Source organism: Macaca thibetana, chromosome 1, assembly GCF_024542745.1.
Source record: "Macaca thibetana thibetana isolate TM-01 chromosome 1, ASM2454274v1, whole genome shotgun sequence".
Taxonomy (NCBI): Eukaryota; Metazoa; Chordata; class Mammalia; order Primates; family Cercopithecidae; genus Macaca; species Macaca thibetana.
The window spans coordinates 108,101,737-108,127,663 of NC_065578.1; the positions used below are offsets into that span (position 1 = coordinate 108,101,737).

At 42.4% G+C, this 25,927-nt stretch overlaps 1 protein-coding gene across 5 annotated transcripts in view; it reads right to left on the reverse strand.

Moving 5' to 3' along the window:
* Nucleotides 1-25,927, reverse strand: part of AKNAD1 (AKNA domain containing 1) — a 40,995-nt gene that overhangs the window by 12,764 nt on the left and 2,304 nt on the right. For all 5 annotated transcript variants that reach the window (XM_050745645.1, XM_050745650.1, XM_050745678.1 and 2 more), the window contains exons 2-10: nt 23,076-24,168; nt 20,948-20,987; nt 20,160-20,308; nt 20,000-20,062; nt 14,166-14,299; nt 8,574-8,730; nt 5,943-6,070; nt 5,430-5,511; nt 1,498-1,589 (exon numbers count right to left, since the gene is read on the reverse strand). In XM_050745645.1, the coding sequence (XP_050601602.1) occupies nt 1,498-1,589; nt 5,430-5,511; nt 5,943-6,070; nt 8,574-8,730; nt 14,166-14,299; nt 20,000-20,062; nt 20,160-20,308; nt 20,948-20,987; nt 23,076-24,065 (1,835 nt within the window). In that variant the 5' untranslated portion in view covers nt 24,066-24,168. The remainder of the gene's footprint in view (nt 1-1,497; nt 1,590-5,429; nt 5,512-5,942; nt 6,071-8,573; nt 8,731-14,165; nt 14,300-19,999; nt 20,063-20,159; nt 20,309-20,947; nt 20,988-23,075; nt 24,169-25,927) is intronic.

Genomic DNA, 25,927 nt, shown 5'->3' on the forward strand with positions numbered 1-25,927 from the left:
ACATCAGCAAGCTTCCTAAAGGACAAGCCCCACCAGAGAGAGATTTAATCTTCTAACAGAGTATATAGCCCTCCCTTCAGTCAATAATTCCTCAGGGATTATGTAGGTTACCAAGATTTTAATTCATAAGTCATGTGTATCTCCTCATCACTCCCCAGGAGTGGATTCACTGTGAGATTTGATTGTACACTTGGTTATCCTTCCAGCTTGGCTATCATAAAAAAGTATGACTTAGTCTGGAACATTGGTTCCTGTCTTGGTACTTAATGTACTTCTGTAGGGTATACACTAGGAATTTAGAAGAGAGAAATTTAGTACCTTGAATGCTTAATAAAAATGTTTTTTAAATGTCAAAATACTTTCATTATACTTAGTAAAATCTTTAAAAATCCAAAATTAGACTTTAATTCAATGAATAAAAATAGTAGGCCTGGGATGACTCAGTGAGTAAGCTTCATGAGTGCCCCTTGGATTAAAGGGGAGCTCAAAGCTGATGACTGACATGGTGGTTTAATGACCCACACATGATGACACATGACCATTTTTAGCACAAGCTTCATGCAGTTTCTTTTTTCAGGGGTGGACATTCATTAGAACACTTAAGACAGGTGCCCATTCCCACAACGGAATGCTTTCTAACAGGAAGCCTCAGTCTTTCAGGCCCGGTCATCTGCTTCTATTAGAGTTCATTACGTACATGTAATAGTGGTTGCTTAACACCTGCTGCCTCCCTGACTCTCGACCTTCCAAAGGTCAATGAGCCAAGCTTTGGCTGGAGTCCACAGTGAGCTTAGAGGTAACATCTCTCGCTACCTGAAAGAAGCTTCAGATAAATGATACTGAATCGACACAGATTAATAGTTGCACCAATGGGTGTTTCAAAAACAAAGAATTTCTCCTGAGGATTTGACATGATTTACAGCTTGTTAGCTCTGGAAGATTTAGTGCTTAGGAATGGGAAGAAGTCAGCCCTGAGAAGAGGGATGAGGCTTGTTCCTGGGACTGGGGGGCTTAGATGAAACCCAACAGAGAAGACTTTTGCTTATCATAAGGAGAGAGTAGGGATGGTGGGACCTGTTTGTTATACAGGATAAGATTCCCCCACGTGGGCAATGTTCAAAAGCCTACAGGACCACCCTCCGTGGGCTGTAACCATGATTCTTAACCAACGGGGCTTACCCGAATCACCTGGGGAGATTTAAAAGCACTATTCCTACCAGAGCCCCACCGCTGGCGATGCTGAGATAGTAGGTTGGGTGGAGGCATGTGCATGATTGTAAAATCTCTCATGGTGATTTTGATGTTCTCCCCAGTTGAGGACCACTGCTACCAGATCTGTAGGGTAAGAGGGAGGCTGGGCTCTGTGCCCAGGCCTGAGATCTGTGACTCTGTAACTCAGCCAGCGGCCTCAGTTAGTTGCCGCCCACCCTCGCTGGAGTTACTATGCCAGGACTGACTCCAACCCACCCTGGGAATGTAGCCGCAAGAAGCCCTCACCATTCAAGGAGCCTGCGACAGAAGGCACAGCTCGGACTGGGTGCCGTCGTCTCTGCACAATCCTGCCTTCCTGGAGTGCACCTGGGGTCCTCCTGCGTCACAAAGCACACGGATGGAGATGTTAGAGAGGATGTGACTCACGCCGCGCACAGGCCAGCAAGCAGCTAAGGTCCGGCTGAACTTGCCACGTCAGGCAGAGAGAGAGACTCGCCAAACCTCTCCTCCAGATGGGGAAACGGAGGCGCAGGGGGACAGGAGGAAAAGAAGAAAGAGCCCATCCTTAGTTCTGATGTCTCACTCAGTTGGGGCTGCATCTCTCACGTCCTGGACTGAAGAATGGAAGTTTCCACCCTGGCTTGCTTCTTTCCTCCTCTAAACAAATTTTAAAATCTGGTATACAGATGTCAGAATACTTTCCCCTTTTTATGTTTCCCTTAGTTTCAAATTACTCCAAGCTTCACCAGAGAATGAACAGATTTAGGAACATAATTTTTAGGTCTATTAATCTGACCACTGGCTAGTAGAGTTCTAAAAGCCTTTCCAAAGAAATATATTCAGCTATGAATTAAAACAAGGTTTAGGGACTGTCTGGGGGCCTAAATGCTTGCTTGTATGTCCCTTTCTAACACAAAACAATTACTCCACTGACCTGTGAGGGCTGATACCACCCACTGTGTTTTTGACTATGGTCTTACCCTTTATGTAAGTAAAAAATAAATGTACTTTTCCCATCATTATAAACAATGGCAGAAGTATCATTGTACACATAGCTTTTTCCACATCTTGGATTACTGCCTGAGGAAATGTCTGGGCCAAAGGTTGCGAACATGTTTGTGTGATGACCCATATTGCCAAATGGCTTTCCACAAAAGTTGTACAGATTTCACAGCCACCAACAATGTGGTCGGCTCAGTTTGACCACACCTTCCTCTGCATCAGGAATTACCACTTGAAAATGTTTCTGCTAATTGAATGAGGCGGGGGGGGGGGGGGGGGGGGGGGGGGTGTCACCTTTTGTGTTAATTTGCATTTCCTCCTTGACGAAAGGAAGTAACTCTGTTACTAGATGTTGATTTATTGGTTGTATTTCCTACTTGTGACTTTTTTTTTTTTTTCCCTGAGACGGAGTCTCACTCTGTTGCCCAGGCTGGAGTGCAGTGGCCCAATCTCGGCCCACTGCAACCTCCACCTCCAGGGTTCAAGCGATTCTCCTGGCTCAGCCTCCTGAGTAGCTGGGATTATAGGTGCCCACCACTATCCCCAGCTACTTTTTTTTTTTTTTTTTTAGTAGAGACAGAGTTTCACCATGTTAGCCAGGCTGGTCTCAAGCTCCTGACCTCATGATTCGCCCTCCTCGGCCTCTCAAAGTACTGGGATTATAGGCTTGAGCCACTGCGCCCAGACTTACTTGTGACTTTAGCTCATGTCCTTTGTCCATTAATTTTCTTGGAGGGTTTCAGTGTTTTCCTGTTACCATTTGTTAGTTGTTCATGATGTGCCAGGTGCTTCTTTTATAGTCTCTTTAATACTTCCAGCCATCCTGGCACATTGTCTCCATTTTAATGGTGAGTAATATGAGGCTCAGAGGATTTAAGCAACTTGGCAAGGTCGCATCATGAGTAAGTAGGAGAGCTGGGATTTGAACTTTTACCTATCTGACTGGTATGTTGTGTTTTTTTTTTTTTTTTTTTTTTTTGAGATGGAGTTTCTCTGTGTTGCCCAAGCTAGAGTGCAGTGGCGCAATCTTGGCTCACTGCAACCTCCGCCTCCCTCCCAGTTTCAAGCGATTCTCCCACCTCAGCCTCCCTTCCAAGTAGCTGGGACCAGAGGCACACACCACCACACCCAGCTAATCTTTGTATGTCTTAGTAGAGACAGGGTTTCACCATGTTGGTCAGGCTGGTCTCGAACTCCTGACCTCAAGTGATCCACCCGCCTTGGCCTACCAAAGTGCTGGGATTATAGGTGTGAGCCACTACGTCCGGCCAGTATACTTGTGTTCTTAACCACAGTTCTGTTCCTTGGGGAATTTGTCACAGCATTTGATATAATGAAGTTCTCAGCAATGAACATTATTTGCTCTTAATATTTTCTCAGTTGTCCATCTACATTTTTTTAATTGACTATGGTTTCAGTTTTGTAAACAATTTAAAATATCAGTATTGTCAAGGAGGAGGTGCGAGTGGCCAAGAAACATGAAAATAGGTTGAATTTCAAAAATAGCCAGTTTAAAATAATGAGATATCAGTTTTCACTTATGCATTTAGCAAAAGTTGGAAAAAGAAAAAAATGTCTGGGGTAGGCTCAAACTGGAGACACCAACATTCCCACGCACGCCCTCAGCCTATAAAACCCCCACGGCCTTCCTAAAGGCCAGATTATCAGAATTTTCAGCATGTACCATTTGAACCATTAACTGCAATCCTAGGGTTTTATTCTAAAGAAATGATCAACTACAAAAGTTTGCATGTCAAATGATGTTACCTGAAGCAATGTTTATGATATCAAAGAACTGGAAAAAATGAAACGTCCATCAATGAGAGATTGTCTAAATGTGTCAGAGTACATTAATATAATGAAATACAGTGCAGTCATCAAAAATGAAGTGATAGGTTTATTCTAAGTGATGTGGAGAGCTGCTCAAAATATAACATTAAATGAAAAGCATAAAACTATATATATATATAGAGTAAAATCCTATTTTGGCCAAAATGTATATATAGGAGAAAAAAAGACTGGAAGGAAATACACTAAAATATTAGCAATGGGTCGGGCACAGTGGCTCACACCTGTAATCCCAGCAATTTGGGAGGCTGAGGTGGGTGTATTACTTGAGGTCGGGAGTTCTAGACCAGTGTGGGCAACATGGTGAAACCCCCTCTCTACTAAAAATACGAAAATTAGCTAGGCGTGGTGGCACATGCCTGTAATCCCAGCTACTCAGGAGGCTGAGGCAGGAGAATCACTTGAACCCAGGAGGTGGAGGTTGCAGTGAGCCGGGATCGCACCATTGCATTCCAACCTGGGCAACAGAGCGAGACTGTCTCAAAAAAAAAAAAAAAAAAAATTAGCATTGATTTTCTTCTCAGTGGAAGTTTCTTCTTTACACTTTTCTTTATTTTCTCATTTCTTTTGTAATAAGCATGTATCAGTTTTATAATTTTTTAAAAAGGGTTTTTTCATCCATTTTTCCCGTGTGTTTGGTTTTTTGTTTTTTTTTTAATTTTTATATTTTATCACTGCTAAGCTTACAGGGTTACTCCTGCACTTGACATTTAAGGCAGATTTACATTAGCAGAATGCAGGGAGGTGCCCCTCTTCCTGAGTTGGAGACCTGGGCTTTAATATCGCCTATCATTTACCCTGAACAAATCTCACCTTTCTAAATTACTCTTCCTCAACAAAAAGACTCTGCAAACTGTAAAGCTCTGAGCCAACAGAATTATTATATCATTGTTTACTGCTTATTATAATATTGCTATCATTTAAGACCCCAGGGTTGTTAATCCCAGCATTTCCAATTCATTCAAAATGAAATAATCTCTAGACCCTCGGAACTTCAAGTGTGGTCCCCAGACCAGAACCAGCAGCTTTGGCATCACCTGGGGCTTGTTAGCAATGCAGAATTGCAGGCTCACCCCAAACTTACTGAATCAGAGCCTGCATTTTAACAAGATCTGCAGCTGATTCGTAGGCTTAGCGAAGTTGGAGAAGCTCCGGTCTAGGTACGCCTGCCAAGTTTCTCAGGAGTGCCGAAAGTCAGAAACTGTCAGCAGTACCAGCCATCACCAGCACTGACACCAAGGATGCCATTAGGAAGAGGCAGATGATCTTGATTATGCCAATTTCACAGTCACATTCGGCAACACTGGTTTTAGTTAAAGAACCAACAATGAGAAGAACCCAGCCAGGCCGTGGCTGCAGGACATTACCCCAGAGTTAGAAGACAGCCTCATGGCCACTTGGTCTGGCTGGTTCTGGACAGTTGCATCTCCATAATGACCATTTAGGTAACTAATTTAAAAAGAAAAAACAGTTTGAATTTTAGAATCAGTTCTTGAGCTACCCGGGAGCTCCACTATTTGGAATCATTTGGCTTTATTCTGGCAGAGTCATTGGGAATTTAATTTAGCACCCCTGGGATGGTGGGAGCGAGCAACCTAAGGCAAAGAGTGCTGTGGGCCTCGTGTGGCCATCTGACCTTCACCTCTCCCCCTGCCCCCCAGCCCCAGCCGTCCCGTCCCTCAGATCTCTGCCCAGAGGGTTGCAGAGGCTGGCCAGGCCCTGCTGGTGGGGCAGGTGAGGAGCCAGGCTCCCAGGCTTTGTAACTCGTGGTCCAAGACTGCTTTTCCTGTGGGAGCCCCGTGGGCCCCTCTGGAGGCTGTATGAGGAAAGGGCCTCTTGCTGTGTCCTGTGTCTGCTGGGGCTGCAGGGCAAGAACTCACATCTGCGGGGTCAGCTCACAGAGCTCCTCCTTGGGGGCCTCCTGTGGCCCTCCTTGGGGTGTCCCTGTCGCCTCACTCCCACCTGAGCCTCGAGGCCCAGGAGGGTGGCCAGGGTGCTCCTCGGGAACCTGGAGAGCCACACAAAAGGACTTGAATTAGAGCCACAGTCCCACGGGAGGTAACTCAAAATCAGTTCAGCATCCCTACAGCGCCCCTAAGACACCATAACATCCTGCCTGTCGTCCCCACCCGTCTCCCCCAGCTCCTTACCTAGCTGCCTTCTCATCCTCCAAGACTCAGTCCAAATCTCACCTTCTCTGAAAAACCTTCTCCCTTAGTAATTCAAACCTTCTGCATTTAGTTACTTTTGGTCATATCCCATTACTTAATAGTCATGATAGCATGACTATTACATGACTATTACAGGAGTAATGTGCTTATTGTGAGCCAGGCCCTATTTTCAACACATTACTTATATTACCTCATTTAAACATTGTAACAGCCCCGTGAAGCAAGTATTATTATCCCCATTTTACAGAAGAGAGAACGGAGGCACAGAGAGGTTGCATAACTTTCCTAAGATCACAAAGCTAATAAGTGACAGAGCCAGTATGTGAACCCAGGCAGTCTGGCTTCAGAGTCATGCAGAATGTATTATTATTTTCTGCACCATGCTTTTAACATTTAATAATTATATGTTAATTTAATTTTTTTTTTTTTTTTGAAATGGAGTCTTGCCCTGTCGCCCAGACCAGAGTGCAATGGCGCAATCTTGGCTCACTGCAATCTCCACCTCCCAGGTTCAAGCGATTCTCCTGCCTCAGCCTCCCAAGTAGCTGGGATTATAGGTGTGCACCACCACACCTGGCTAATTTTTTGTATCTTTAGTGGAGACGGTGTTTCACCATGTTGGCCAGGCTGGTCTCAAACTCCTGACCTCATGATCCGCCTGCCTCAGCCTCCCAAAGTGCTGGGATCACAGACGTGAGCCACTGCACTCAGCTTATTTGTTAAGTATATGTCTCTCTCACAGAAATGTAAGCATCTTGAGGGCAGGTGATTTGTCTGTTGTTCATGTTGTATCCCCAGTACCTAGAAAAGGGCTAGCATATAGCAATACATACTGCTGAGTGAATGAAGGATGCCAGCAGTAGACTCTTTCCAGGGCCACTTACCACAAAGTTATTTAGAGAGTTCTCATCATTTCACAACAGTATCTGTAAACTTGGGACCAAGTAAAGAAGAGCAGATCCAGACCCAGGGAGCCGCCAGGTAGAGGGCAGGGCCAACCCTGAGGTGGCCTCACAAAGACTCACGACTCCTGCAGGTCCAAGACTAGCAGGGCAGCCGCTGTGAGCCTGGAGACTGCTTGGGTGCCTTGAGATGGGCTGTTACATCCGCAGTGGCTCGGGGCTTCCTCTATGAAGCATCGACTCTCCTGGGCTTTCAGCTGGACATTCAGGATTCAAAGATGAGGGCAGAGTCACAGAGACAAACGAGACCCAGTGCTGCGGGGACACAGAGGCTGGGGCCAAGAATTCCTCCAGGTGCAGGGGATCGGGGGGCTTGGGGGTGAGGAGGGTGGCTGACTAGGAGTGCATAAATGACCTGACAGTAGAGCTGGGACTTGAATGAGTGAGATTTTGCCAGGCAGGTAAGTGCTTTGAGGAGGCAAACACTTCTTCGGAAGGGCTAACGTTGACATAATCTTTGTCACTTTGTCCTTTGCTCTGACAAAATCCTCATTCAAGTTGGAATATCAGCCCCAGGCTGTGGCTTCAAATACTGTATGAAACTAAAGAGTCAATTTAAGGTATTGATTTAAATGATTCCATTTCTGAGAATTTTAATTTTAGTCTGAATGTTCTGATAGTTGAGGCTACAAAGGCAAAAAGTGTAGAAAGACAGTGGTGGTTGATTTGAATTCTGAATCTTGCATATGTAGAAATCCAAAAGAATTTAACTTGAGAAAAGGAAAATGTAGAAGTGGATTCATGGGAAATAATTATTTCACTGAGTGTGCTATTCTTTCTTTTCAGGTGGCTCACGCCTGTAATCCCAACACTTTGGGAGGCCAAGCAGGTGGATCACTTGAGGTCAGGAGTTTGAGACCAGCCTGGCCAACATGGTGAAACCCCTTCTCTACCAAAAATATAAAAAAAGATCAGCCAGGCGGTGGTGGCATGGGCCTGTAATCCCAGCTACTTGGAAGGCTGAGGCAGGAGAATCACTTGAGTCTGGGAGGCAGAGGTTGCAGTGAGCTGAGATTGTGCCACCACACTCCTGCCTGGGTGAGTACAAAACTATGAAGAAAAAAAAATTATTTCTTCCAGACATGATCTATAAAAACTTTCTTATTCATCTGGAAGAAATAGCTCTTCAGTGGTTTAATGGGTTTAAACAGCATTGTTACATCCTAAACTATAAAGATGTTTCAAAAATTAACACTTGAAATGCTTCTAATCTTTAAACGCTGGTTCCATTTAAAATAATATAATTCATGGGACTTTGGAAAGTTAAGTTTTCATGAGATATTAAAATGAAATTCAGTGAATCCATGAATTAGGAGTCTATAAATGCATAAATACCATTTTTCCTGGCACAAAATTAGGCTGTACATTGCTGTATTACCTCATTTGAGAGTGAAGAGGAGGTGGAGGCCAAGTCATCCAGGGTAACTGGAGAACTCACAGGAAGAGAAGGAGCTGAAGTATATTTGCTTTCATCCATTTTCTCTTTAACATCTTCAAGTAGCATCTCCAACTTGAAGATTTCACCTTCCACTTTTCTAAGTAAACATAAACACACAGGCATCTTCTGAGCTATGTAGTTGGCATTCTAATTAATAACGACGGTTCTTGAATACAGTACTGATTTATATTATTAATGTGGCCTGTCTTCTGGCACAAAGGATAATGGGAGCCCTCATGACTGTTCATAGTTTCTCTGACAGCATGGGCTCTGATCTTCACCTGCTCTCCATTAGCTGCATATCCGTGTACAAATCACTTAGCATTTCTGGGCCTCCAATGTCTCACTTATAACCTGGGATAACAATACTGTACCTTACTTATCCGGATTTGATGATTTTGAGGTCCCTTACAAGGGATTCTAAGAACTGTGATTCTATGGAAATTTACGTGAATTTAAAAAGAGGAAGAATATTAGATATCTGAATAATTTAATTAACAAGTTCTAAACCATATGAATATATGTATGTGTATATAAATACATATTTTACCCAACAAAGAGAATCCATTTTCTTCAAATCTGTTACATTTATAAAAATTTACCTTGTAACAGTCCACAAAGAAAAATTTCAAGAAAATCCAAAATATTAAAAATTATACTACCTACATTCTCTTATCACTAGACATTAACAACGAAAACATAGCCCCCCAAGAAAACCCTATTTAATTAGAAATTTTAATACTTAAATAGCTTTGGATTAAATAGGAAACAAAAATGAATATTAGGCATAACTTACAAGTCAATGACAAATGAGAGAATAACATAGGAAATCAAATGTAATGCAGTTAAAGCAGTACTCTGAGGAAAACTTCTAGTCTTAAATGCATTATTGGAAAAAAATCAACAATCAATAAACTATTTAAATCAGGAAGATAGAAAAGGGAATATAAAATAAACCGCAGAAAAGAATTCATAAAATTACTAGAAATACATGACACTTAAAATAATTTGATCAATAAAATAAAACATGTTTTTTTCCAAAATATCTATAAAACAAATCACTGGAAGTCCAAAAAACGAATAACATTAAGAATGAGAAAGGAAAAATAGGAAACATTTTAAATCAAAAGGCACTGGAAAATTCATATCAACACCATTTAAAATTTAGGTGAATTGGGCAAGTTTCTAGGATAATATAAATTATTCAAATTCACTTTAAAAAGGTAGAAAATATGAAAAGACTAATAACCAGAGAAAAATGGAAATTGTCAAAAATCTACTCCACGAAAGTCATGAAGAGTAGGATAATGGGTGAGTTCTACCAAGCCTTTTAAAAAATTTTTCAATGTCTCTAGTATGTTAATTTTTATATATTACATAGTTTAAAATGTAATTTATTACAGTTTGGAAGTATATATTTCAATATATATTTTCACAGGAGAAATTTAAATCAAGTATATGCAGGCCCCTGAAACACTTGTATAGAACCTCAGAGTTCACTAAACATAATTCTATCAAGACTTTTAAGCAACAGATGAGTCCTATGTTATTAGACTCTTCCAGAACATGAAAAGAAAAGGGAAAATTGCCCAACTCATTCTGTGGTTCAACATTAGGATATTTATTAATATATTCCACTACATTAATAGATTAAAGGAGAAAAACTAGATTTCTAAATCCCATTCGATTAAACATTTTATTAAATTAAATAACAGCAGCCGGGCGCGGTGGCTCACGCCTGTAATCCCAGCACTTTGGGAGGCCGAGGCGGGCGGATCACAAGGTCAGGAGATCGAGACCACGGTGAAACCCTGTCTCTACTAAAAATACAAAAAATTAGCCGGGCGCGGTGGCGGGCGCCTATAGTCCCAGCTACTCAGGAGGCTGAGGCAGGAGAATGGCGTAAATCCAGGAGGCGGAGCTTGCAGTGAGCCGAGATCGCGCCACTGCACTCCAGCCTGGGCGACAGAGCGAGACTCCGTCTCAAAAAATAAATAAATAAATAAATAAATAAATAAATTAATTAATTAATTAAATAACAGCAAAAGCCCTAGTTCTAGAAAGCTAGGAATAGAAGAAAACTTTCTTGATGAAGCTTATTTACTTGAATCATACCTGGGAGAATTCTCATTATGATTAGTAACATGACGAGAATACTGTCTTTTATGGCTCACACCGGTAATCCTGACACTTTGGGAGGCCAAGGCAGTGGGAGGATCACTTGAGCCTGGGAGGTCAAGACTAGCCTGGACAACATAGGGAGACCCTGTCTCTACAAAAAAATTTTTTTATTAGCTGGGCATGGTGGCATGCACCTGTAGTCCCTGCCACTCAGGAGGCTGAGGTGAGAGGATCCCGGAGTCCAGGAGTCTGAGGTTGCAATGAGCTATGATTGTGCCACTGCATTCCAGCCTGGACAAGAGTGAGACTTGGTCTGAAAAAAAAAAAAAATGCTGTCTGTCACTAGCATTAATTATTCACTATTGTTCTGGAAAACCTAGCAAATGAAATAAAGAAAGAAAAAGAAATGAGACATATAAGAGTTGGAGAGAAAAGAAAGTACAATACAAATATTCTAGAGTAAAAAGCTTCTTAATATTTTCAGATGCTATGGATTGTCATACTTAAAAATGAGCACAATCAACTAAAAATCAACAAAACACTAAGAAGAGAATTGCATAAGGTAGCCCAGTACAAGTTAAATATACAATATAGAAATATTTCCTATAATATCAATTAGAGAAAACATCTGTCAACAATACTCAGAAAAACTATAAAATGGCTAGTAATAAACTTAACAAAAAAATGTGTAAAACCTGCATGAAGAAAACATGGGAATACTCACTGCAAAGATTTCAGTTCTTCCCAATCTAACCTGTAAATTCAATACCATCCTAAGCAAAATCCTCATGAAATTTCATTAAGAAACTTGGTGAACTGATTATAAAGTTTATTAGTAAGAGGAGTGTATAAGAATAGCTAACAGAAAATTTTTTTAAAAAAGAAAGCATAAATATACACTAACCTATAATAATTTAAAACTGTGTGGATAATGTAGAAATAGAAACATAGATCCATGGGATGGAATAGAAACAGCTCTGTATACACGTGGAGGTTTTGTATCTGATATAAGGAGCTTTCTCAAACAGTGGGGAAAGCCTGCCCTAACCAATAAGTGGTGGGACAAAGATCTAAGCATGAAAAAAACAAAGTAATAATTGAATAAAATATAGGAAAATATGTTGTGATCTTGCAGGCAGAAGAGAATGAAACAGGGGACAAGGAGAGACTGAAAGTTTAAAAGAAATGAGCCTGGGGAACGGTGGCTCATGCCTGTAATCCCAGCACTTTGGGAGGCCGAGGCGGGCGGATCACTTGAGGTTAGGAGTTCAAGACCAGCCTGGCCAACCCGGTGAAACCCCGTCTCTACTAAAACTACAAAAAAAATAGTCAGGCATGGTGGCATGCACCTTTAATCCCAGCTACTCTGGAGGCTAAGGCAGGAGAATCACTTGAACCTGGAAGGTAGAGGTTGCAGTGAACCAAGATCATGCCACTGCACTCCAACCTGGGCAACAGAGCAAGACTCCATCTCTAATAATAATAACAATAAAAGAAATGAAATGATGGAGCAACGCCTCAAGGTAGTAGAAAGGGATGGGTTCAAGGATCATGGCTAGAGAGGCTGGAGAGCAAATTAAAGAAGGGAGAGGAGGTGAAAACATGGGGATTTGGAGATGGAAGAGACATTTTTGAGGGAAGTTGTGATCTTTTCTATAAAGCGGAAGATAAGATTTCATGCTGAGACTCTCAGGGAGAAGTGGCTGATGAAGGTAGAACCCCATTTCTTGAATTCTTGGCTTCTGGTGTTAGTATGTGAAAGAGTCAAATTACTATTGGACTACTTTCTGATAAGCAATATGCATGAAATCCAAGCAAATATTTTTGCATATTACCTTGTAAAGGTAATAATGAGAAGGCTTTAATGAGAGCACAGCAGGTGATGTAAACGAAGGACTAGTCAATGAATTTGCAGAATTCTTGCCCCTCCAGAAAGCCCTCTGCATTAGCCTTTGGATTCAACACTTAGAAGGTTCTTGACATATCAGGAACCCAAGGGTTGTATAGGATTCTGTCCCTTGTCACATTATGCCTATTTGAGAACAAGAGGACCATTCTGGAGCTGATGAGTCTTTGCCTGTCCTGAGGTGGCTTTAGCTGAGATTTGGGAAAGGCTGGGTCCCTCCCTTGCCTGTGCTGAAAGCTTCTGCCATATATGGAATGTAATTGCAGTTGAAGTTCTTTTTATTTATACTCGTGCCAGGCACAGTGTGGTTGTAACTAGGATATAAATAAGACATTGAATAACTTTGGTCTTAATGTGCACAGAAGTTTGTCTTTAAAATGACTGCCCAAACAGGAGATTCTTTGGAAAATAAATATCCTTACTCTATTAATTTTAAATAGCTGAAGCATGCAGCGTTCTTTCTTCCCCTACCCCCCAAAAAAGCCTTTGGGAAAAAATCAATATTAAAACCTCATCCTTACTGTCTAATTACTCAGTATTGAAATAAAGGTAGACAGAGATTCCATTCATTTTGGAAAAGTAAAGCCATACCTTGGGGAAAAAAATACCACAGAACGCTAGGGCTGAAATGTAAACCATTAAAAAATTTGGCAACAACGATTCCATATTAAAATGCTATGAATAGAAAGGGCTGAACTTACAAATATTAAGCCTACTAAATAGTTTATTTTAATTTATACCAGGAAATTATAGGGAAAGAATCCACTCCTTGAGTCCTGGAATACAGCTTAAAATTATTTGGAATGAAGAGAGGAGAATACAGTGCCATAAAAACCACCAGTTAGAAACTTCAGTTTCGAGTGTGTGTTCAAGGTTCTAATGTGAATTAACTCAGAAATCATTTAACTTTAAGCTTTAACACTTTTCCTTTATCAGGATTTGTAGGTCCCTCACCCTGACACCCATTAACTTTACAATGACCCCCTCCTGCCCAGTGTGCCTTGGAATTATCAGTGAATGGGAAAGAGAAGGGGAAAGAGGGGGACAGAAGAGAGAACCAGGCAAGGACAATAAAGGCAGGTGTGGGGAGAGATAGATAAGAAAGGGAAAAGCTGAGAGGGAGAGGAGAGGAGGAACTTGAGAAGAGGGCCCTCTGTGGTTATCATGTGAGCCTTTCTAGGGTTTTCTTAGGCTCCTCTGGGTCTCCAAACCAATTATAATGATATCCAACAAATTGCAAAATTTTGGTACAATGCCTCTGCTCCAGGAAGCATTTGTTCATTTTGGGTGTTCCATCTGAGTCAATGTCCAGCACAGTACCTTACACTCAACAGGTCCTCCATGCTGTCTGTGGCATGGGGTGACACTTTGTTCATTGGTGACACAGTTTTTGCTGACCCTAGATCAGTGACTCTCCAAGCACTAAACCAGCAGCCACATCAGAATCCCACCTGAAGGAGATCACCTTTGACCCCTCCACCTTACACAGTTGGTTTAAACCTGACCTTTCTGGATCAAAGTCACTGACAATTGTTGATTCGTGCTTGTGGACTTGCTGCTGCAAAGTCAGATGCTTGTCCTTGGTGGCCAGAAAGTTCTGCTCCAGCAGTTCAAGGTGTCCCTGCAGTTTCTCCAGGACCTGCAGCGGTGAAGTCACTGGAATCATTCACATGCAAGTCTGTGTGTGTAATTGTTTTCCCAAAAACACAAAGCAGCCGTACCCTACAGTAGTATCAAAATGAAGCTGCCATCCTTCTCCCAGCAGCATGAATTTTTTTGTCTCAGAATCTGACATCTAAACTACAGACAAACCCAAGGGTCATCTCAGCATTCACAAACCCTCACAGCATATAGCTCAAAAATACAATTACTTCTGATTTCTCTCTCAGAACCCACTCAGAAGCCTCTGGCCTTCCTTAGTGGGACATTCATAATCCTGTATATTTGCAGAATGGTTTTTACTTACAAAGCATTTTTCCATTCCTCATCTTATTTAATCAACACATCAATGTTGTAAATGTGGTAAAGTATATTTTATTTTCCCAGTTTTACAAAGGAGGAAATTGGAGCTCTAGCAGTATGTCTGAGGGCACACATCTTAAAAAGGAACTGGAGTTACATGGCCTGGATTTCAGTCTATGGGGAGTTGGAGGATGAGATGGGGAAGGAACAGCAGGAAGATTTAGCCAGAGCTGTGAATGGGTCTCCAGACATCACCACGTGCAGCCTCAGGCAGACAAATGTTTAAACTCTGCGGGTTAGGGGCATGTTGAAGATGTATGGAGGCTTCAGTCCCACATCCCCAGTCACTAAACATTCCCTGAGCACTGCCTATGTCTGGCCCTGGGCTAGAAGTGTGAGATTGGAAAATTGCATCAGGCACAGTTCCTGGTCTCAGAGATGTTGTTCCATTGAGAAAAGAGACTGTGGCTTAGAGTACTTAGCCAAAGGCCGGGCACAGTGGCTCATGCCTATAATCCCAGCACTTTGGGAGGCTGAGGTAGGCAGATCACTTTAGGTCAGTAGTTCAGACCAGCCTGACCAACATGGTGAAACCCCATCTCTATTAAAAATACAAAAATGATACGGGCATGGTGGTGCATGCCTGTAATCCCAGCTATCCGGGAGGTTGAGGCACGAAAATCACTTGAGCCCGGGAGGCAGAGGTTGCAGTGAGCCGAGATTGCGCCACTGCACTCCAGCCTGGGCAACAGAGCAAGACTCTCTCTCTCTCTCTCTATTTTTTATATATATAATATATATAGATAATATGTATTATATATGTTATATAGATAATATATAATATATAATATATTATATAATATATTTTATATAATATAATTATATATAATTTAATTATATAATATAATATATAATAAATAGATAGTATATTATATAGTATATATATAGATAATATATATTATCTATATAATATAATAATATATACTAAATATATAGTATATTATCTATAATATACATATTTTATATATATTACATATATACCAAAACCAGAGCTCTGGAGCACATATCTATATATGTATATATAGATAGAGAGAGAGACCTTTGCCAAGGCCCAGTGGAAGGAGTGCAACTTAAATCAGGCATAAAGGATGCTCTGGAGGGCCTGGACCAGGCAGTACCCACGAAATGGAGAGGAAGGGATGAATTGGGGAGAGGTTGCCCAGGACAGAAACATAGCTCGGTGAGGTTATAGGATCACACACAACTGGGTTCAAGTTCAGACTCTCACTTACTCATTGTATGAAGTAAACTTGAACTCTCTAAGCTTCAGTTTCTACATCTGTAAAATTAAGGTAATACTCCTTGCCTCATATTATAAAAACTAAATGAGATCATGTGCATTGTGCCAGGACTATAGTACATACTTGACAGATTATTAATTCTTCTTCTTATTTTTTTTTTACTTAAGACAGAGTCTCACTCTGTCACCCAGGCTGGAGTACAGTGGTGCGATCTTGGCTCACTGTAACCTCTGCCTCCCAGGTTCAGGCAATTCTCCTGCCTCAGCCTCCCAAGTAACTGAGATTACAGGCACGTACCACCATTCCCGGCTAATTTTTGTATTTTTAGTAGAGATGGGGTTTCACCATGTTGGCCAGGCTGGTCCCAAACTTCTGACCTCAGGTGATCCACCTGCCTTGGCCTCCCAAAGTGCTGGGATTACAGGCTGGAGCCACCACTCCCAGCCAATTCTTATTAATATTAAAAATGAATAAACAAGAGTTTGGAAACATATTGGCTAAAGGGTGTATAAAAAACAGCAGGCGTGGCAGATGTTTTACATTTCTCCCCAGGTTCATCCTCTGTCTTTCTCTGTGCTGACCTTTCATGGACTGCACCACAGGCTCCCCTGGGCCCTGGCTTTGGTTGGTTTTAGTCAATGGAAGGCAACAGCAGGAGAGAGGTGTTGGAGAATGAGATGGGAGAATTTTCTTCCTCCCTTTGCCGTCATGGAGTTGACTCTGTCCCTCCACCAAAAGCCACAGGGCTTGTCAGCTAGTCCCACAGTGACAGCTGCTCTCTTTAGGCTCCAGGACCTGCTTTTCCTCTGCCCCTTCAGGTCAAAGGGGAGCTCCCCACAGGTCCTTCCAGGAGATGCTTTTCCATCCCTTATTCGTTTCCCTTAGCCTTGCCCACACTGTTGTAAAATAATTCCTTTGTTAAACTCTCCTCGGTTGCACCATTTAAGTAACCATCTGGTCCCTGCCAGAACACTGACACTGTAAATCTCACAGACAACGCTTGAGTTTGTAAGCTTGGGAAGTGAGAAGAATGTGGTAGACCTGACTAAACTGAGGAATTTGGAAAGGCTAACAGGCTCCAAGATACCGATGTTGGACAAGGTAGAGTTTGCAGTGAGGGTGGGATATCCGAAGTGAGGATAGACACAAACATTTGGAACTATAGATGAGAAGTCAGGACGAGTAATTTAGGAACTGGAAGCCTGAAAATGGCAGCTGAGGCCCTGAGGGGGAATTAGGTGTTCAAGGGAAAGAGGGTAATGAGAAAAGAGATAAAAGCTAATCATGAATTATAATTCAGGATCTTGGAATTTAAATTGCGTTATGTTGCAGAAGATAGGGCACAATTTTCTCGGCAGAAATGTGCCTCACTGAGTTCTCATAACAACTCTGAAAGGGAAGACATGCTGTAACATGTCTACAATTGTGTAACCAATAAGTAGGGGCGCGACACCCACTCCAAAATCCAAATGCTTTCTGCTGCGTGGTGCTGCTCAGGCTGAGGCGGCTGCTTGTCGCCCTGTCTGGCTTCTTTCAAGACTGAACCACCTGGGCCCGGAAGTCCCAGACCACAGGCTGATACTGTCAGGAGCCACCTTTACTCTCCTCTCAGTCAGCAGGGATCCCCACATACCCGATAACGTCAGGAAGAAACCTCCCGCATCCAGGCTTCCGAAGGCTCCTGACCGAACCAGTTCTTTCTGCTTTGCTCGGCCCTTTAAAATTCTGCGTTCTTCCAATTCCTGAAATCCTAGCTTTCTGGAGATCTTGTTTATCTGTTGTTTCTTTCATAATCCCTGCAATCTGGCTTCCAGATCCACCACTTCATTCAAAAACAGGCTTGCCAAGGACCCTTATAACCTCTTGATTGCCAAATCCAATGCACTTCTTATTTGAGCCCACTCCCCTCTCCTGCAAACCCTCTTTTCTCCTGGCTTCTTCGCCTCTGCTCCTCCCCAGCTGCCGTTTCCCTGGAGTCTCTCCTGGGCCCTCTTCACTTCTCACTCTGTGTATTTTGCCTGGCCCGTCTCATCCACTCCAGGATCAACCCACAACTATCCCCAAATCTACATTGTTCATCCAAACAGTGGTCTACCTGCCTACTGGACCTCTCTACTTAGATGTCCCAAAGGTAGCTCAAACTCAAAATGCCCCAAACTAAACTTGACGTCTTGCCTCCTGCTTGCCTTCCATACCCGTTTGAAACGGGATCCTCTACTTTTATTCCTGACCTTGGTTACCCAAGCCAGAAATCTGGAGCTCATCCAAGCCTCTTCCCTTGCTCTATTCAGCCCTTTCCATCTGCCACCATTTCCCTAAACCCCCAGATTTGTCCCCATCTCCATCCTCATTGCCAGCTTTGGTTCAGGCCCTCCTGACTTGTTACCTGGATTCTGGCTTCCTAACCAATCTCTGTGCCTTCAGCCTTGCCCCCATGGTGCTTCCCATTTGTCAGCTTGAAAACCTTCAATGCGGCTGGGCGCAGTGGCTCACGCCTGTAATCCTAGCACTTTGGGAGACCGAGGCAATGGGAGACTGAGGCAGGTGGATCACCCTGAAGCCAGCAGTTCAAGACCAGCCCAACCAACATGGTGAAACCCCGTCTCTACTAAAAATACAAAAATTAGCCAGGCGTGGTGGCGCACACCTGTAACCCCAGCTACTTGGGAGCCTGAGGCAGGAGAATCACTTGAACTTGGGGAGTGGAGGTTGCAGTGAACTGAGATCATGCCACTGCACTCTAGCATGGGTGACAGAATGAGACCCTGTCTCAAAAACAAACAAACAAACAAAACAAAAGCTTCAACGTTGCCCAATTACTCAGCCTCAGGCATGGCTTAAAGGCCTTCATGATGTACCCCTGTCCACCTGTTCCATCTCCTCCCCCACACCTGTGTCATCACATGCTCCCCAGTGCCGTATGGTAAATCACAGTGCCCACAGCTCCTCACGCTGGCAGCACTTCCTCACCCCTGTGCCACTGCACCTGCTGTTTCCTTTTTCTAGAATACTCCTTGATCTCCTTCTGCTAAGCTCATCCCTATTCCTCCTGCAACACCCAGCTCAGAAGTGACTTCCAGGAAGCCTTCCAAATGTCCCCTCACTGGCAAAGGTGAGGCTCTTCCAGGCTGCCATTAGCATTCTCTGTAACATTTCTCCAGCTGCATTTTAGCTGCCTGTTTACCAGTCTACTGTTCCTAAGAGACTATAAGCCACTTGAAAAAGGAATTGTTTATTCATCTTGAATTCCTAGTGCCAGGTACAGGGTCTGGGACATACAAAATGCCTGATAAATGTTTGTTGAATGAATGAGTTAATTAACATGATGAATGAGAAAATAATCAACTTTGTCTTTTAGCATTTGGATCCCCTGGTTTTTGTCCATGCTGCTGGGTTTCTGAAGCACAGCCCTCCCTAAACCTTGCTTGTGCCTACATCAGAACTTCTGAACTTATCCCTTGTTGATGAGCGGATGGCCTCAACTACATCTTCAACGTCAGCATATTTCTGGTTCTCCTAGCCTTACCTTTCACCCCATTGCTCCACCCCACTTCCCATGATCCTGGCACTGACAACAAGACTGCTGTGGTGATGACGTAAATTAATGGTTTGATTCAATGCAGCAACTAGCAAGGATGTGAAAGTAAAAGATTTTGATCTGAAAAACATTGCTTCAAGGTTGATTTTATGAGTATTCAAAGTCATATTTAATTTCCAGGCAATGGCAATTTTTATAACCTGAATCCACCAGTACCCATCAACTGTGGACAGGCCCACCCTTTATAACTGATTACAGGTTCTCCTCTTGAAACTCCCATGGTGTCAGATTAATTATGAGTAACTGGCAAGGAGTAACAGCCATAAGTAATAGATCCCCTGAGAAGGAAAGAGGGCTAAATAGAGAGAGAAACAGAATGCTAAGCTCTTTTAGCCCCCATAAACAAAGATGGTTTAATCTTTAGCAAAACATTTCCACTCCTGCCACTGTAGAGAAAACATGGCACTATAAAGTTATTTGTCTTTATCCAAGCCAAATTCTCTAATCAAGATTTTAAAAACAGGATAAAATTCATTACCAGCTTCTTGTCTTGCAAATGATAAGGAGACTCCTGTTTTATTCTTTTGGAAAATTCTTGTACCTGCAGTGAAAAAATTACAGTCTCTCATTAATGGCATGGTGTCTCATATATGAATTTGGTTACTGATATTGTTTATAACAAGCTTTAAAAGTATTACTTTAGTCTTCAGTTGATCAGTCTGTTCTTTTAACTTCTGACACATCTGTTTCCCTTGGGATATCTTCTGAAATATGTAAGAAGAGCTTGAGGAAGTTCCTTTCTGAGAGGTTGGTGACAACTTGGAGATACTTGCCTCAGATTCTATTCCTATACAAGAAAGAATACATTTGGGCTACCATTCATCTCAGCTTATCACAGTTTTATTAAGTACTGAAAACAGAAAGTTGTTGCAGTCACCACAACTTACTATTTTAAAAAAATTTTTTTTTCAAAATATATATCTAGGCCAGGCACAGTGGCTCACACCCGTAATCCCAGCACTTTGGGAGGCCAAGGCAGGGGGATCACTTGAAGCCAGGAGTTCAAGACCACCCTCGGCAACAAAGTGAGACCCCAACTCTACAAAAAAAAAAAAAATTATCTCGGTGTGGTGGCATGCACCTGTAATCCCAGCTACTCGGGAGGATGAGGTGGGAGGATCATTTGAGCCCAAGAGGTCGAGGCTGCAGTGAGCCAAGATTGTGCCGCTGTACTCCAGCCTGGGCGACAGAGTGAGACCCTGTCTCAAAAAGACAAAAAACAAAACACACAAAATACATATATACATATGTATACATATGTGTGTGTATATATGTATACATATGTGTGTATATATGTATACATATGTGTGTGTATATATGTATACATATGTGTTTGTATATATATGTATATATGTGTGTATATATATACACAGATATATATATATATATCTCTGTCTCTCTCAAAGAAGTTTTAAAACATTAGTACCTGTGAGAAGTTCTTGGTGGATATGTACTGTGGGCTCCATCTGCACAATTAAAGAGTAAGAAAACATTACTGTCGATATTGATCAATGACACCACTATTCAGAATGACCCAACATGTTCTGTCATCGTAGAGGCAGCCCAGGTTTGTAGTGAAGAGCTGGGACCATGATGCCAAGGTTGAATTCCACTCTGACACTTACTTGCTGGGCAACCCAAGTAGTTGTCTCATCACTTATACGCCTGCAATTCCTTGGCAGGAAAATGGGGATATTAAGTGAACCTACCTCAGGTGGTTGTTATGAGGATGAAATGTTAAATATCTACCATAGTATCAGGCAGGTGGTAAGCATTTAACAATACATGTTATTTGTTATCACCATTGTGTTTGATACTAGTATGTGAAATGCTGAACTGTTTCTCCTAAAACTAGACCATAAGCTTCGTAAGGGTAGGGACCATTGCTAGTCTTGTCACCAGCTCTGTTGCTGGTGCTCTCACTAACACAAAACACATGGTAGCCACACTCTAGAGAATAACAGAGGATGTATTAAGTTCCAAACTGTGTGTCAAGACAGTGATGGTTTTCTGCCCACCACAGGCTAATGGAACAGTTTAAATTCCAGAGTGATTCACCTTGGGGGGTCTTCCCTTTGTTCCCAACAGATAAAGCTCAGAAATATGCTAGTGCCAGACAGTTGGTCAAAATAGACTATGGTCTTTCTAGATATCCCAACTGTATGATGGATATGAAACCTGCAGGGTCCAATTCTCCAATCTGAATTGACAGGACTGGAAAAAATCAGATACCTGACCTTGAACCCGCATATCAGAGGGAGATGAGACTGATATCCATCTGCTCCTGCTAACCACAGGGCACTGAGAACTGGACACAACGAGGATGTTCTCCTGCAAGCAGAACAAGGAACCCCAACACTTCCCAATACCACGGGGGTGCAGGTTTCTGTCAGACTTAGAGAGCATCCCAGTCATGGCCAGGTGGGCTGTTGGCTCAGGTTTGGATGCTCAAACTCCCCAAAGCATTCAGTTGAAAGAGAGGGGAGCTGAAGCATGAAAATGGAAATGGAAATTTAAAAAAGAAAAGAGAAAAATTACTTCCAAGGTTAGGTTATAGAAAAAAAGAGAGAGAGAATGGAAATGGAAACAGGCAGTGTAGTTCAGTCCAGGACATTTTCATATAAGGCTCAAAAGACAGATCATGCACTGTAGGAAAAGTGCCAGAGAACTAAAATGTTTATTTTGATTGTTAATATGGATTTACCTTACTATTGGGCCTCAATAGTCAATGAGATCCTGAGCCTCAGCATGTTGGGAAGTTGATGGGGGAGTGTGAGAAGATGGGGTAAGGGAAAGGGGGAAATAGCATAAATTAAGCATTAACAAAGTTTTGTACCAAATGATTACCAAGATAACAAGCTTGAAATCCATTACTAACGATCTTAATTCCATTCAACTTAGCATTAAGAACTAAGGGCATAATGTACATAAGACACGAGGCCTGGCCTCTGGGGGAAGTTAGGCAATGGAAAGGCAAAGATAAGGTTGCTGCCCTCCAGAGCCTTAGAATCTAGTGAAGGAAGCAGATGCTTCTGCTATTATGATCCAAAGCAGGCTGAGATACACACTCTGATGGAAGGACTAAACAAACAAGTGTGGAAAAGATTGTGACTTGGGAGACCTGAAAAGTTATGTGGCCCAAGGGAGAATTGAAGGAGGCCATGAAAACAAGCAGGTCTTTGGTAAGTCAAGATGGGATGTGCCATGCAAGGCAGGAAGTCAGAGAGCTCAGGGCCTGGGAAGAGGTTCTGGACCAGCCAGGCAACTGCAGATGACTCCTGAAGGAGGGCAGCTAAGTTTAAGTGAGGAGAGCCAAATTCTGGCTTGCGGAATTTGGATTTTATTCTCTTATATGTGTTTGTCAGCATGGCCCCTGATGCTTCTCATGAGGACCCTGAGAGTCTGAGTGGCCACGTCACTCACCCACGGTGACCCAGGGTGCTGAATGAAACCTTGGAACCAGAACCAAGCTCTATTCACCCTCCAAAAACCCACACTGAAAGAGATGAGCAGTGATCCCAATTAATGTATTTACAGGAGACCATTTCATTTACCTGGATTTGTTGTGAAGGTTCAGTGATTTCCCCTTTCTGCTCTTGATGTTGTTTTTCAACACAGTTTGACTCAGGCATGGTTTCTAAAATATCTTGCACAACAGCGGGTTTCTCTCTCAACTTAGAAAAGCTGGCTTGTTTAGCTATTGCAAGTGGTTTATTAATTATGTTGTTTTTAGGATTTTTCACTTCGGGAGCAATCTTAGAGAAATCAGGGAGCTGGTAATGAACTTGACCTTGGCCATATTTGAACCTGTTGCCCGAACTTGCTTTTTCAGTATGCTGTTTCTGGGGTGCTTGCCCTTGATAACTGTTTTGTTTATCACCTGGACCCTTGGTTTTAGTTAGAATATTTACATTTTCTTGATGGCTGCTATCTCCAGCAGCCACTGTCTCTTCTAAATCAGAGGTATTTTCTTCTGTCATGGTGGGAGAACCAGGTTTATTGCTGTTTTCACCATCCTTTTTGGGGTTGAGTTGGTCAGTGAGTTCTAGGGTTTGTTCTTTTGGCCAAGAATTCTTATTACAACATGAAATAATACTTTTAATAATAGCTTCCTCTTCAAAACTGTCGGCATTTGAGATCTCTGGGAGGGTTTCACAATCAATGCCTTGACCTCGTAAGAATGGCTCTTTGGAAAGATGATGAAGTAAAATATCAGAAATGCTTGACTTAGAAGCATCTCCTTCATTTGCTGGAATATGAAGAGCTGCAGTGCATTGTTTCTCTTTCTCATCTTTTTTGTTGGCAGCATTTTCAGTAGTTTTACCCAGGGGCATGGTCATAGCTGTATTTCCACAAGTCTCATTATGCATAGCCTTCTCTTGAGGGTCATCTGCTATGAAAATAATTTGACTTGAGACTTCAAAGGCATCATTTTTTGAGGTAAAACTGTAATCATTGCATATCTTAATCGGAGAGAGGTCCCCATCATAAGGCAAATCCTCCTGCTTATAAGTCGTGTCTTCTGAAAAGTCAGCCTCATCCATGTGTGTGCAGCCCGATCTCTCTCGTCCTCTGCCGCCTGAGCTGGCTGCTGTCAATTGTAACAATAGCTCTGGTTCTCACTGACTGTCTTCACTGTGCGCTATTCTGTGTGAAATGAGAACAGCCTCATTGTTAAATATATTGGAATAATGTATACAACTATGCCAGAACAAAGTGGATGTTTTTTAATTAGAAAAACTCAGTTACAAACAGGAAGGCAGAAAGCTCAGCCACAAGCTGACCCATCCTCAATCCACACTATCTTAACACAATCAGTAGTATCAAAGCAAGGAATGGGGGGGAAAAAAAAAAAGGAGAGTGTTACATTTTTCATCTATTAAATTTTGAGAGAGACATGAGTCTACAGTTAATGGCCAAATATTTATCAACCTCAGTTAGGAGATACTATTTGGAGTTTATTCTCCCAAAGTAGGAACTTGGGATGCAAGTAAAGGATTGATTTTTTTTTTTAACTACCAGAGCCACGCCTTGTCCACATGTCACTGACAGTCTTCTAAGCCGTATGGCGCTGGAAGCCGGCCTAGCTCACATGTAACACCCATCTTCTCCATTCTGGTGCTTTTTCACCTGTCCCTCCAGACCTTCTGGTCCCCTTCTGACTTTCCCTTGCATGTCTGAGAAGGGCAGAGAAGGACTTACAGAAATATGACCAAAGGGTCAGGCGTGGTGCCTCACACCTGTAATCCCAGCACTTTGGGAGGCCGAGGCAAGCGGATCACCTGAGGTCAGGAGTTCAAGACCAGCTTGGCCACCATGGTGAAACTCCGTCTGTACTAAAAATACAAAAAGTTAGTTGGGTGTAGTGGCGCACACCTGTAGTCCCAGCTACTCGGAAGGCTGAGGCAGGAGAATTGTTTGAATCTGAGAGGCAGAGGTTGCAGTGAGCCAAGATCAAGCCACTGCACTCCAGCCTGGGTGACAGAGAGAGACTCTGTCTCAAAAAAAAAAAAAAAAAAAAAAAAAAAAGAAATGTGACCAAGGGACAAATAGGCTTTCAGACACCTGGAGGCCAGTCTGCAGCCAAATGTCCCTTTTCTAATTTGGACTCAGGCAGGAACCTAGTCAGAGAGGCTGCCTTCCTGAACCCCTGCCAGCCACCACAGCCCACGCGGCAGTCTGGTGGTACCAGAGTCTTTGGGGATATTCCTGAAAATGGCTGGAGTAAAACCAGCTGCCATTTGGTATGAGTCCTATTTTCTCTTCTTTAAACAAAATTCAAAGCACCCATTCAGATATCTCTTCCTGATTTGTGAACTTTTGGGATGATTCCTCAGAAATAGTAAAATTATCTCAAGTTTTAGGTGGAGTAACTGAGGTTCCCTCTCCCCTGGGGCACCAGCCCGGGGTGGCCACAGCCGCTGGCAGCCTCCCTTGCCCATACAATGATTAGGTTGGGTGAGCAGATCTCTGAGGTTCTCTCTCCAACCAAATTTTTAGGAGTCTATAAACTGGTGATTTATTAGGTAACCTCAAAAGCTAAAATCATATGTTTGACCAAAATAAATGTTTTTTGAACTAAGTCGTCCAAGAAAAAAAGGAGTACAAACTAAATGTGGTAGAAACATCTGCGAGACATTGTACAAAAATCTTAATTTATAGACACATGCCAATGTTAGAGAATCCAAATTAAACAGATGCTCTGTTTAGACAGGTGGAGAGAAAGGAGAATATCACTGCAGGATTATTTAAAATCATTTAAAGAGGGTAATATTTAGTATAAAGTGAGGCACATCTTCGTGAAAAGAATTACAGGCTACTCTAACCCAAGTTGAAGAACAAGGGAAAAGGCTTCCCAAGAAAGTGAAAGGTACAGTGGGAAAGCAGAAGCAGAGAGGCATGGATG